The following is a 13974-nucleotide window of genomic DNA, read 5'->3' as shown; positions in this document are numbered from 1 at the left end:
CGGAAAAAGTTTGTTAAATCTTAAATATATAAAATATAGTCTTGTTCAGAATGTAAACACATTTTTCATACATGAAAATGTATGGAATAATGAAAAGCCTTTATCTTGATATGGCCAGGTATTGACATGAACATGATTGGCTCTTTTGAAATGTATATTAAACTTTATCTCTGTCTTAAGTCTATTCTCAACTCTGGCTTTGCATAACATGAAATTGCAGTTTAAGACATGCTAAAAATGCCTATTGTTGCCATGAGAAGAAATTATTGTCATTATGAAATGTAGAAATCTTAATTTTAGAATACATTTAATACTAAATAGTAATGTCACAGAAAAATATTTGATTAAGAAAGATTCATAAAATTTTCATGTAAGCAGTGTCCACATTTATAATAGTATACTGGAGTGAGAGATCTGGTCTAATCCTACAATTTTATTGGTTACCTTGACAGGGTATATGAGCACATATACCCTGTGATTAAAAGTTATAAAGATCAGAATGGTAATTAATGTTGAAATCGGGATACTCCAGTATTATATAATGGTAAAAATTGTTCTGTGCCAAATGTATTGTTTTATTACCATTATGATTATTATTGAAAAAAGTACCTAATGGAAGTATTGCTTTAAGTAATAAATGACTGATTTTGTAGAGGTGAAGGTGGTTCTAAGAAAGATTTGATAGCCACAGCTAAGAATATAGCTGAGTCATCAACAGAGGTGGCAAAACTGGCACAGAAGTTAGCTGCTGAATGTACAGATAAAAGGATGAGAACGGTAATATTTTGTATGTAAAAGCACAATCATATATCATGGTTGTTAATCAAGGGGATAGGAAGGAATTTTTCCTGTGAAATTACATTATTTCTGTTATTAATGGTCACAGAAACATAAAAGAGCAAAATGTTCGGATTTCTATGAAATTTTGCATGCAACTAGAGTATGTTGAAGAACTATTTCTGAATATTGACAAAGGAAAAAGTATGAGAATTTTGGGCCTTGAATTTGCAAAAATTTGCTAAAAACCAAAATGTATTATAAATAAGTCAAATAACATCCCTTAGAAGTTCTGGCCAAGTTAAATTTTGTTTGATGGAGTTGAATACCATTACATGATTTATAACCTAATAAATTGTGCTGGTAAGTTAATCAATGTTTTTGATAACAGTAATCACATTAAGACCTGTTTTAAGATTGGGTTAATATTTAAGTATGTATATTTCTTTTCAACAGAACTTATTGCAAGTTTGTGAGAGAATTCCGACAATTGGTACCCAGTTAAAGATTTTATCAACAGTGAAGGCAACCATGTTAGGAGCTCAAGGTATACACTTATTTATCAACATTGTACCTTCATTTTCAATATTTTTTCATTAATTTTAAATCTTTGCAAAGTTCTTATATATACAACAGTGCAAAATCAATAATTGTTTTATCGATATTAGTTTAACATAAGAAGTTTAAGATTTGTTTTACTGACAACTTTCTTTTGACCAGGTCTGTGTAGGTATTATTATTTAAAGTTAAGCTGTTATTGGATAAAGATACATTTGACCATGTTTTTATATTGTCTGTATAGATGATGCTCCTATAACATTCTGTCTGTCAGGTAACATAATGTATCTAGAATATATAAAAAGGCAGTCCCTGGAGATTAAAAGAAATGTATATTAATATAATGAATATGATGTTTCCAAAGTTAAATGGATTCAGTTATTAATTTTACAATACAAACTTATAACCAAGATTAAATAAACCATCACAATGTAACTTTTGGAAATAACAGTTTTGAAGTAATAAAATCAGACTCCTTTAGTATACTTTTCATGAAATAAAATGTTGATATTGATTTTTATGTAAATTTAAGTAAACCAAGTTATATTTAAAAGAGTTATGTCAAAATTTAAAGAAGAGCGAAATGAAGCAGATGTATCCAATATAAAAGGAAAACTCCTACTGTATCTAAAGGGAGCTATTTAAGAATGTTAAGCTGATAAAAATCATGTTGATTTATTTATACCATAGAACCTGTACCAGCCCCAGACGGTGGTGAAATATCTTGCGGTAAAGTTCATTTAGCATGGGATGACCCTGACTTGTAGTTGATGACTAATAATTGAGATTTTCCTAAAGTTTGTCAGTAGTGATGATTTAGAGTTGACCAATGAATGCATTTTTTACCAGTGATTTTCCTCCCAGCACGTTATAATGACAACCACTAATCCCCTGTGATGTGACTGATTTTCAAAATATTCCTGCTGTTCAAATAGTGTAAAATGGGGAACATCAGATTGTTATATTGATACTTTCTAAACTTACAATTGACAACAATGTATCCATTATTCATCTGCTGTCTGTTATATCTACAGCATCAGGCCCAATGATTAGGTATTCGATTACCTAAGCCTCTTGCTTGTTTTTCCCTTCAAAAACCTTTCTGTGTAGGATTTGGACAACCAAAAAATTCTAAGCACAGTTGGTAGGCAAGTATTTCATCAGATCATATTTATAATGGGTTTTAGAAAAAATGTTTCATGTTTCATTGTATATCTTTATTATCTAGGTTAATGTTTCAAGCGATGAAATTTCCAGATAAAATATACATGTATTATTCGCGGGATACAAATTTTTGTGGATTTCGTGGGTAAATGTGAACCAAGAATTTAAATGATCAACTAAGTTCGAAACATTTATAGATTTTTATGCAGACTTGGGTCAAACCATGAAATCAATTATCCTTGGAAATAAAATTTTCCTCAATGTATGAAAATTGGTACTCACGAAAATAAAAGAATTCACACTAACTACAAATTAAGAGTTGACATATTCAAACAAAATCTTAGACATGTTAACGGGATCTCTTGTTATTTATCAAGTTTATTTTATTTACTGAAAATACAAAAAATGCTCAAGTTTACATTCAACTTCAACTGACCAATTGCAAGAAAATATGTTGGGGTGTAATTGAAGTAAAACTACTTATTGAGCTGACCATAATTTATTGACCATATGTGATTGATTCAAGCTGTGGGATGACCTTAAGAAGTTTACTTTCCTTTATGGTAATCTCTCCTTTTGTAATCTTCCCTCCGCCATGTTTCACAAAGGCAGCATTTTACCAGGTAACAAATAATATTGTGCAAAATTTGTGTGATTTCTCCTTTATTTGCATTTGATATATAATATTCACATGATTGAATCCAGATTGATGTTACAGCACTTATGTAGTAATTGTAAGCAACAGCAGTGATGATTAAATATACAAATCTGGGCACATGTGTTCCAATCTTTATTTAATGATAACTTTAACCTGTAATTTACACATACTAAATTATATATCTTACAACTTCTTGCATCAAAGTCAAATAAAGGAAACTTTACATCCAATGAACACCCCCATATTTTATATGACTAAAAGTTTTGTGGTGGTATAATGTTATGACGTCGATGTCGTCATTGTCGTCTGAAGACATTTGGTTTCTAGACAATAACTTGAGAATAAGTGTATGGATCTCAACAAAAGAACTTTTTATCATGTTCATGATTCATCCCTATCAGGAATGTCCAGATCCTAGACTATGAGAGTCAAAGATGTATAATATATGAAGGCATAGTTAGAATGTTATGGAATGATAAGCTTTGTTCAGTTTTGTATCCATAAATCTATTGTGGGCTCAAATTTTTGTTCTAAAGACATTTGAAGTTTGTAATGTACAGACAGTATCCCAGGAATCTTAAAGTTTATTGGCTTACACAAATAATGTTAACGTATAGTTCTGTATATATCCCTTGTTTTATCGACTGAAGAAAAAAATGAAATGAATTAAGTCGAGAACATTGTAAAAGTTGTTCTATATGTGATGACAAATTATGATAACACTCTTACTGTTTTTCAATCCCAGCAAAATATACTGATGTTAGTGTGTTACTGTTTCCAAAGACAAAAGGTATAACAAAATAAAATGTTTACTAGAAAAATTGAATTAAGATTTCTAGATAATTAATCAAAATAAATAGTTTATGTGTGTCCCAAAAACATAAATGTGAACTGACTATTTTGATCTGTCAGTTCTAAGTGTTATGATTTTGGTCTTTCAGAAGTAGTTGTCTCTTTGGCCTTTATTCTATATGATATTCTAATTTGTATATAACTAGTAATGTTTTTATGTCTTTTATTTATGAACAGAGCAGGAGTGTATGAATTTTATATTTTAATGCTTTTTAATTCTTTACTGAAATCCTCTGACCCGAATGTTGAAACAGGACAATACAAATGTTACTAACCAACATTGCATATTATGCATCATGATGATTACTTCCTTTCAATAATTTCAACAGTTTTAATGACACAATGCCTTTGCTTAGATAAATGCATGGTGAATATTTTGCCAATTCTTATATGATAAACCCACTGTTTAGTCTGTATGCAAATTGTTTTTATAGTTGAATTATATATTGTCAACTTGAAAAAGACTAGTCAGTTCACATGAATTTCATTAAAAATCTAAAGATTTATTAATGAGTTCAAAACTTTAGACATAAGTTTCAATGAATGCAATGCTAATTCCATTGCATTTATTAGATTAATTAGAAAGTAGCAAAATTATTAAAATTTTAAGTACTTCAGAATGCCAAAAAAAGAAATTAAATAAAGCTGGGTTTATCATTAAAGTACATAGCTTTGTATTGATTGACAACTAATATATGCTTTTTTGTTTTGTTTTTATTTCTGCCTGCTTCTGTAACCTGTTGCCATGGAAACAGAATCCAGTAAGTTTAAGCCACAAGTCATGTATTTAATAATGGAGAATATTGAACTCAGGCTTCTACAATAATTTGACTAATTTTCCTAATTGCTGCTTGCCGGGATAAGAAAATAACATATTTTATTAATCAAATGCTGTTTTCTCATTATAAAAAAACTTGCTTTACATTTCATGCAAGTACTTTTACAACAGTGTGGAACTGTTATACCATTTTAGTCTACAGGATAGTGGGATTGAAATTTATTGAGTTGATGATTAATTAATATGGTACACTTTACAATTTAAAAAATTTCTTATTAATATTCATTTGATTGGGTAAATGATGCAATTTGCCAAAAAAAAAAAAGTGAATAGGTATTGATATATACAAGTCTAAATTGAAAACAACGTTCAAACCTATGATTGCGTTGGATAAAAACCACTATTTTTATACATGTGCATGCAAAACAAATTTCTTGATAGAGGGGTCTAATTACCGCACAAACAACATTTTCCAAAAGACCAAAAAAGTGAAAAAGTATATTTTAACAAAATATATATATAGATATTGTAGAACCCTGAATCATTATCATTAGTTATTGTGGTTATGGTTTATAAATAAACATCTATTGTCTACTGAGTATATTGTTTTTTATGCCCCGCCCCGCAGTAGCGGATGGGGCATTAAGGTTTAGCCTTGTCCATCTGTATGTCTGGCTGTCCGTACTTCCCGAAATTGGTTTCCATTCTCTAACTTTAGTTTCCCTTGACCAAATGCTATGAAAGTTAAACATACACAGATGAAGATCCAATTTGGGTGGCATCACTTTTACCGTTCCTGAGTTATGCCCCTTTATAAATGGAAAAATTGCAGAATTTTTCGTTTCCGTTCTCTTACTTTAGTTGGCCTCAACCAAATTTGGGTGGCATCACTTCTACAGTTCTCTAGTTAATTCCCTTTATAACGTTTCATGCAAGCAGGGGCATTATCTGTGTCCCATTGACACATTCTCCATTTATTTATAATTGTATTTCAAACACATTTAGCCTACCATAAAAAATATATATAGGGCACATTTGTTGGAAAACTGCAGTTGCTAGGCCTAGCATGATATGTCATTTGAAAATGAGTAAAGCTAAATAAAGTTTTTTGTGCATGATGCCTTGTTTTGACTGGATGTGGTACTTTTATTTTCTATACAAAGACTAACAAAGACAAAGTCTTCATCAAGATTATACATGCATTGTTAGATATGAATGATTTTTTAATGGATTTTCTTTATCTTCAAGTTAGCATTATATAAGTTTGGTTTGATGATTGCAAATATGGGACATATTTTTAAGTGGTGTATTTATTGAAATCAGCATTCATGCAGGAAATAGCTTTATATGAATTTATATTAATACTATATTTGGAACCTAAAGGATTCAGATCTTTTAATCCTTTAAGTTGGTTATTACTTTTATACAGATTTCATTCTATGACTTTGTATGTTGTTTAGTAAGAATGAGAAAAAATAGCTTTCATAGTTTGTATTGTGAACCAAGTCTTGATGAAAAATAATTTTAGGGTGAAAATAACGCTCTAAATGATTCCATATAAACAAACAGTACCAATCATTGTTCAAGGTTGTTAGCTGAAGCTGAAAGGAGTAAGTAAGGTAAGGGCCATATTTGGCCCTAAATAAGTTTTTAATTTCAGGAGAAAGAATATTTCATTTTGATGAAAGTATTTGAAATAGAACTTTTTTGTCTAGATTTTCTGACAACACATTAATATTTACAATTCAAATAGGCCCAAAGTAGAAATTCTGGTGAAATTTGACAAAATCAGCTGGATTTTAACCAAATTTAGGACTAGGAAACATAGAGCACAGACTTTGACAAACTAGATATTCAAGTCAGATATGTTATATGTTCTAACATTATGTTAACAAATATGTTTTGTTGTCGTATGCACTCTATGTTTTCAGTTAAAAAAAATTATGAAAATGGACTGGATTTCATTGAATTTTTGTTGAAAATCAAAATGTTTTACTATTTTGTGACATCCTGAAAAGAACGCTAGTATGTAAATTTTCAACAAAATTACCAATTTCTTATCAAGTTATTGCTTTAGTTATCATTCATTGTTATATTGGTCAATAAATCCTAATTTTGAATTATAGCTAGAAATAGTGGCCATATTAGGGCCTTATCGAACCTACTCCTTTGAAATATAAATTAGACATAAATTTAAAAAAAAATAATAATGTATCCTAAGTTATAAATTTTGAAATAGTTTGTTCAGCAATTGCTATTAAAGGTTTCTTAGATTGGATGCTTTGATATTTTCATAATAAAGAAAATAATTAAAAATTCCAATTACTTTGAATAGAAGACAAAAAGTGTATTTTCATACAAGATTATTTCTCTGTCTTTATAGAGAACATGTCTTTTGCCTGTAAATGCTGTTGTAGAAAGGTGTCTAAATGCTAAGTTATTATTCCCAAAAAAAATTTCAAATGGTGTATTTTTTTGTGGACAATCCCATAAAAAGAAGAAAATATATCAAAGCTGGATACTGAAAAAAATTATATTTGATAGATTTCTTTTGATATTTTCTCAATAAAAGATAAATGTATATAGGTGTAATACCACCATTGATTTTCCCCTATTAGTCTATGTTAAATTTGCACTTTTCAAAAAATTGTGCAGAATTTATCTATGTTTCAAATAAAGAAATACTTGGCATAAGTAAAGTTTTATCCTGTCCAGTACTATAGACAAAATTTCACATGACATTTCATTGCATATAAGAAAATAACCATCACTGGAAGTTAACCAATCAAATTTTCACCCCTTTTTTAGCTCACCTGGCCAAGTGAGCTTTTCTCATCACTTTGTGTCCGTCGTCCCTCGTCCATCGTCCGTTAACTTTTACAAAAATCTTCTCCTCTGAAACTACTTGGCCACAATCATCATTGGGGTATCTAGTTTAAAAAATGTGTCCGGTGACCCGGCCAACCAACCAAGATGGCCGCCATGGCTAAAAATAGAACATAGGGGTAAAATGTAGATTTTGGCTTATATCTCTGAAACCAAAGCATTTAGAGCAAATCTGACATGGGGTAAAATTGTTTATCAGGTCAAGATCTATCTGCCCTGAAATTTTCAGATGAATCGGACAACCCATTGTTGGGTTGCTGCCCTTGAATTGGTAATTTTAAGGAAATTTTGCCGTTTTTGGTTATCTTGAATATTATTATAGATAGAGATAAACTGTAAACAGCAATAATGTCCAGCAAAGTAAGATCTACAAATAAGTCAACTTGACCAAAACGGTTAGTTGACCCCTTAAGGAGTTATTGCCCTTTATAGTCAATTTTTAACCAATTTTTGTAATCTTTTACAAAAATCTTCTCCTCTGAAACTACTAAGACAAATTTAACCAAACTTGTCCACGATCATCATTAGGGTATCTTGTTTAAAAAATGTGTCCGATGACCCCGCCCGCGAACCAAGATGGCCGACATGGGTAAAAAATAGTACATAGGGTAAAATGCAGTTTTTGGCTCATATCTCTGAAACCAAAGCATTTAGAGCAAATCTGACGAGGATAAAATTGTTCATTAGGTCAAGATCTATCTGCCCTTAAATTTTCAGACCAATCAGGCAACACGTTGTTGGGTTGCTGCCCCTGAATTGGTAATTTTAAGAAAATTTGCAGCTTTTGGTTATTATCTTGAATATTATTATAGATAGAGATAAACTGTAAAGAGCAATAATGTACAGCAATGTAAGATCTACAAATAAGTCAACATGACCAAAATTGTCAATTGACCCCTTAAGGAGTTATTGCCCTTTATAGTAAATTTTTTACAATTTTCATAAATTTTGTAAATTTTTGAAAATTTTTACAAAATATTTTCCACTGTAACTACTGGGCCAAGTTCATTATAGATAGAGATAATTGTAAGCAGCAAGAATGTTCAGTAAAGTAAGATCTACAAACACATCACCATCACCAAAACACAACTTTGTCATGAATCCATCTGTGTCCTTTGTTTAATATGCACATAGACCAAGGTGAGCGACACAGGCTCTTTAGAGCCTCTAGTTTCCTGTGTAAAAGCTATAGTAACCATGTAACCTCAAGTTTCCAGAATATTCTATAGAAACACCAAATAAAAAAATTAGGGTACTTTGAAACACCCAAGATATATTTTTATGACTCAGAAATTTTTTACTGCAATAAAATGTAGGATTAATTTCCTACAACTGTCAAATTCAAGGGACTATTTTTTTTCGACCCTTTTTCGTATGCAACTGGATGTGACATACTATGATTTGGTGGTATTAAACCTAAACATTTATCATTAAAATAATAAAAAGATAGAAATAAGGGCTTCAAAATTCAACAATTTCATAAAGATAACATAAAAGAAATCTTTCTTTCACAAATGAAATAAAAACTTGTACAGAAATTGATATTTTGTTATAGAGACAATTTAAGATCAATTTTTTCATCGAAATACCAAAAATAGGGTACCCATTTTTTGTTGTTGTTGTTGTCATTTTTCAAAAAATGTTAAATTTTGTTGGTTTACAGTAATGTCCAGTTTAAATATCTCAGAATTAAACAAATTTGTGCAAAGTTGTTTTCCCTGAAAAATGTATTCTTTCAGTCACGATTTTTGTCAATAATTTTAGTTATATTTCTTAAATTTTTCATTCCGAAGTTTTAAGTTAGTGCATTCCAAAGAAACTATCAATTAATTCTCAGTTTTATTTAATGTTGAACAACATTAAAAACATGTGATATCACTTATAGACAAGCAACAAATCTATGACATCAGTGGTCATAGCTTCTTATCACTTGAACATTGATAATCTGCTATAAGACAGATGCATTTTTCTGTTGTTTTTCTCATATTTAGCATGAAGTGCTAGACTTGAAACTTGAGCACTATGGCAATACAGTCTGTTCTTGAAATGATCAAATACTGTTATTTATTTTTTACCAATATTTGTAAATGTAGAAAATTATTCCATACACACTTGCTTCTAAATGTCAAAACGAATTTTCTTTGATTATAGGTTCAGAAGAGGATCAAGAGGCCACTGAAATGTTAGTCGGTAATGCCCAGAATCTGATGCAAGCTGTGAAGGAAACAGTCCGTGCTGCTGAAGCTGCCTCCATCAAGATCCGTGTAGACTCTGGGTACCAGATTCGCTGGCATCGTAGAAGACCCTGGTACACCACCACCTCTTAAGAAAACCATTGTTAGGATTTTTAAATTAATAGACATTACAGCTGAAAATAAGAGATATATTTTGCAATCATTTTTACATATTCTTAGAAGAACTATTTAAGATAGTGTTAGATTTGTTAACAGAAAAAAGTTGAATATACAAGAAAAAAATGTTTGTTTTATAAAGCATTTGATATATTGATAGTGATGACTTGGAAAATTTTGATTTGAAACTTAATCATGGAATAATTCATCTAATTTGATGAAAAATTAGTGCTTTTTTTTAGATTTAGCAAAATATGCACACAACTAGTGACTGCTGATTATTTTTTCCACAATTTTAGATGTGTAAATGTTTTGCATGGTACATATATTGTATATTTATTCACACTTTTCATTCATTATTTATGTAATATTACAAATGTATGTGGGTTTATTGTCAGCATTAATTTACAGCTTCCTGTTGTTGGGGTAACTTAAGGAAATTTTACTTAAACCCCAAATGCCCTTTTAAATATTGCTTATTGTATAACTGCAATATGTCTGATATTTAGACTATGAGTCTGTAGCATGTTGATAAACTTTACTTTCAATTGTGTGAACAAATATTTTTTACCAAATTTATCTAAAAGTTATAACAATTTGCTTACACTTTCTAATGTTGTTTTAGGTGTAGTACTTAAAACATATTTGATATGATGACACTCAACAAATAAAGATCAAGCTATCAATAAGTACTATCAGATCGAATACCATAAGTCAGTTTAACATTAGTTCTATTGTCAGACCCAGTTTAATCTTTCCAGTGTGCTATATCAACTTTGACAACTTTAACAATAAATGTCCTTTGAAAATTTGCTTAATTTATGAATACATCCATTTAATTTACCTGGCTCATAGTTGGGTTAAGTGAGATTAATGCAGAATAAATTTGCTAACATTACCAATTTTTTTCAGACAAAGTACTCTTACCTACTTTTAGAGAGTGTATTTGAAGTAAAAAAAAAGTCAATTAATACTCTTGATGGAACAAGATACATTAATTTTCTCATTAGTTATAGAATATGTTTTGTTTTGAAAGTCAGTCCATCTGTGAAATTGTTTCATTTTGATTTGATCATGCTTTATTTGGAAAGTTTGGTATGTTTATTTTATAGTATATAGAGTTTTTAGTTCTTTAAACATGTGAAAATAAATGGTGCTATGTATATAGAATATGCAAATAAATATGTTGTTCTACATTGATTTCTATCGATATCAGATTTGATGCATTTTATATTGTCATGTGAATAAATGATGTTACATATCTGTAATCAGAAGCCATTTTCATGTAATATCTTACAGAATTCTTCAGAGGTCATGGAAAATTCAGTATGACTAACTATCAGTTCTATGTAAGTTTTTGTTAAAGGAGATACAGATTCTATGCAAAACAATCTGAGATAGATGATTTTTGAAATTGAATGAAAAAGATATATTTTTTTTGTAAATCTATATTGCCATCATGGGAAGTCAATCAAAGTTAACTCTAAAAGAGTTATGTAAGCATACAATTGTAGATTAATAGTAAGCTAGGCATTCTGATGTCAGTAAAAAAATTTCTTGTTTACTCTGGTTAAAAATGGTCGAGTTTTGTCGTACCTCTAGCACTGAAATGGAAATAATTGATTGTTTTTTACTAGAGATATATAACTTTTCCTCTCTTTGTGGTTTGGATGATTTTTGAAAAAGCCTTAATCTACAATTATAATGTGAGGTTAGTTGTTGTGAATTGTATTACTAAGATAAAGTGTACATTTTGAGACAAAACATGTTGAGATGTTATTATTTTTTAGTTTTATTTAATATATTGCTTGTTTGGTTTTTTAATTAATTATAATTTGTTTTTGTTTTTGTTTGGATTTATCTTGATAAGTACTGTTTTTTACTTAATAATAGATATGAAGAACATTTTTTTTTACTTAGAAAAAGAAATGGTGACACATCATTTTATCAAGAATCTACACACTGAATATAATACATTTCTATGTTTTTGTGATCTTGAAATTATTTTTGAAATAATATCAATTTACAATTTTGACTATTGCAAAATTTTGTACTAAATTTGAAAATCTCAGAAGTTCTCTTTTATATTTTGATAATTTTATGTGTTGTACATAAAGTGTTGATTTGAAGAAATGATTCAAAAATACTTAGTGGAAAGAATTGTAGATTGAATTAAAGATTGCAATTTACATGATATTTCAAATAGTAAAGGTTTTTTTAGCAGTGAAAATTCACTAATGATTAACTAATTCAACATAGAAAATTTGAAATTATGAAAAATAATAGAAAAAATAATAATATAAAAACAAATGAATATTTTAGAAATAGGGGAGTCTTTGGCAGTAAGAAATGAATATGTAAATAACACGAGAAAACACATATTTTAGCTACAATGGGGATGCCCCCTGGATGTGCCCATGATATAATTTTTTGTTAACCTCTTGAGATCCATTTGATATTACTGTAAACTTGAGGAAAAAAAGAGATTACATTTATGAAGTATTGTTATGTGTTTAATACCTATTGAAGTAAATCATTCTCATACAGTCAGACTGTTATATGGGTATTCAAAGATGTTTTTTAATGGAGTAAAACATTCTCATATAGTCAGTCTTTTGTATGGGTATTAAACATTTTTTATAAAGAAAGTAATTCTCAGTTTAAGAAAAGTGTTCATGTGTAAATTTATGAGTTATTTAGATTCACTTTTACTTATTGTCTCACAACTGCAAATTTAGTGGCACAATTTGTTTAATACCACAGTATTTTTGAATATATTAAAATATTATATATGCCTTTGTAGCTGCTAGTACAACCTCATCATGATGTTGTTAACCTAACCTAAGTGAACAAAAACAGGAAGTTTTACTTGTGTGGATTTAGTTTAACTCCTGTAAATCTTCTATATCCTTGTTTATTTGTAATTTAAGAATTAAATACTAAGACGAAATTTATTCTAAAACATGATTTTCTTGGGAATCTTTGTAACCTAAATTATCCTATGAAATAAGATAAAAGAAAGACTATTTTTGGATGGAAGGGGATCTGTGATGCAGTATAAAGTGCAAAAAAAAAAACATATGCAACATATTTTAGACATTTCTTTTTTGAAATTTTAATTGTTACTAGTAAAAGATGTTTGAAATGCTACATATTTCAATAACAGTTTTTTTTCCAACATCCTTTGCATTCAGTCCTGCATCTGAAAAATTTCTTTGAAAGAAAGTTGTATAGGTGTCAAATCCTATGGAAAAAAGGTTTTCAAAATATGTGTTTTTGGCATGAAGCATATGGTTGAGGTTATTGTTGACAGGAGACGAAATGCACAATTGATATTTAGTGCAATTAAATAAAACTTTTTTTTTGCTGTTTAAGTTCCATGGATGCAACTTTTAACATAACTATAGTAAATATTGTATTTTCTTTCTTTTAAGAAAGTTTTTGAATTTAATGTGATTTCATGAGCTATCTGTTGACTTTTAAAAGTTGAGAAACAAAAACTAATTAAATCTTGGTCTGAAAGGTCAATAATATTATATGTAACAACAGCAATGACTTGTAATACCATAGATAGTCTTTCATATTTACCCAGTTGTTAGTTTATATATAGCTATTGGCTTATTTGTACAAGATATACAACTTTACAACCAATAAACATTTTATAGAAATAGAATGCTTACATTTCCATGTTTTAATTGTAACTAATGCCTTTACGTCTAGATGATAGACTACTGTTGGTTAGTATGCACCATGTACAATGTAACAACAGTTTTTACATCAAAATCTAATGCTACTCCACTAATTGCTGTCAATAAGACACACTGTAGACATTTACTACATATTCAGGAAATGTCCTAAAATAAAGCTGAAGAGAATTAACTCTGAAAAATTCAGTGAACAGTGTGTCTAAATCTGTTGTTTTTACCTGCTTCTTGATAGTGTGGAGAATA

At 29.3% G+C, this 13974-nt stretch overlaps 1 protein-coding gene across 3 annotated transcripts in view; it reads left to right on the top strand.

Moving 5' to 3' along the window:
• The window catches only part of LOC127705859 (vinculin-like), a 68903-nt gene extending 55206 nt beyond the window's left edge, over positions 1-13697 (top strand). For all 3 annotated transcript variants that reach the window (XM_052210208.1, XM_052210209.1, XM_052210210.1), the window contains 4 exons: positions 654-777; positions 1234-1324; positions 2026-2064; positions 9825-13697. In XM_052210208.1, coding sequence (XP_052066168.1) covers positions 654-777; positions 1234-1324; positions 2026-2064; positions 9825-10000 — 430 coding nt within the window. In that variant the 3' untranslated portion in view covers positions 10001-13697. The remainder of the gene's footprint in view (positions 1-653; positions 778-1233; positions 1325-2025; positions 2065-9824) is intronic.
• Positions 13698-13974: the final 277 nt, after the last annotated feature.

This window comes from Mytilus californianus, unplaced genomic scaffold (genome assembly GCF_021869535.1).
Source record: "Mytilus californianus isolate M0D057914Y unplaced genomic scaffold, xbMytCali1.0.p SCAF_6, whole genome shotgun sequence".
Classification (NCBI taxonomy): domain Eukaryota; kingdom Metazoa; phylum Mollusca; class Bivalvia; order Mytilida; family Mytilidae; genus Mytilus; species Mytilus californianus.
The sequence above is the reverse complement of the archived record's forward strand: the minus strand, read 5'-3'. Positions and strand labels throughout refer to the sequence as shown.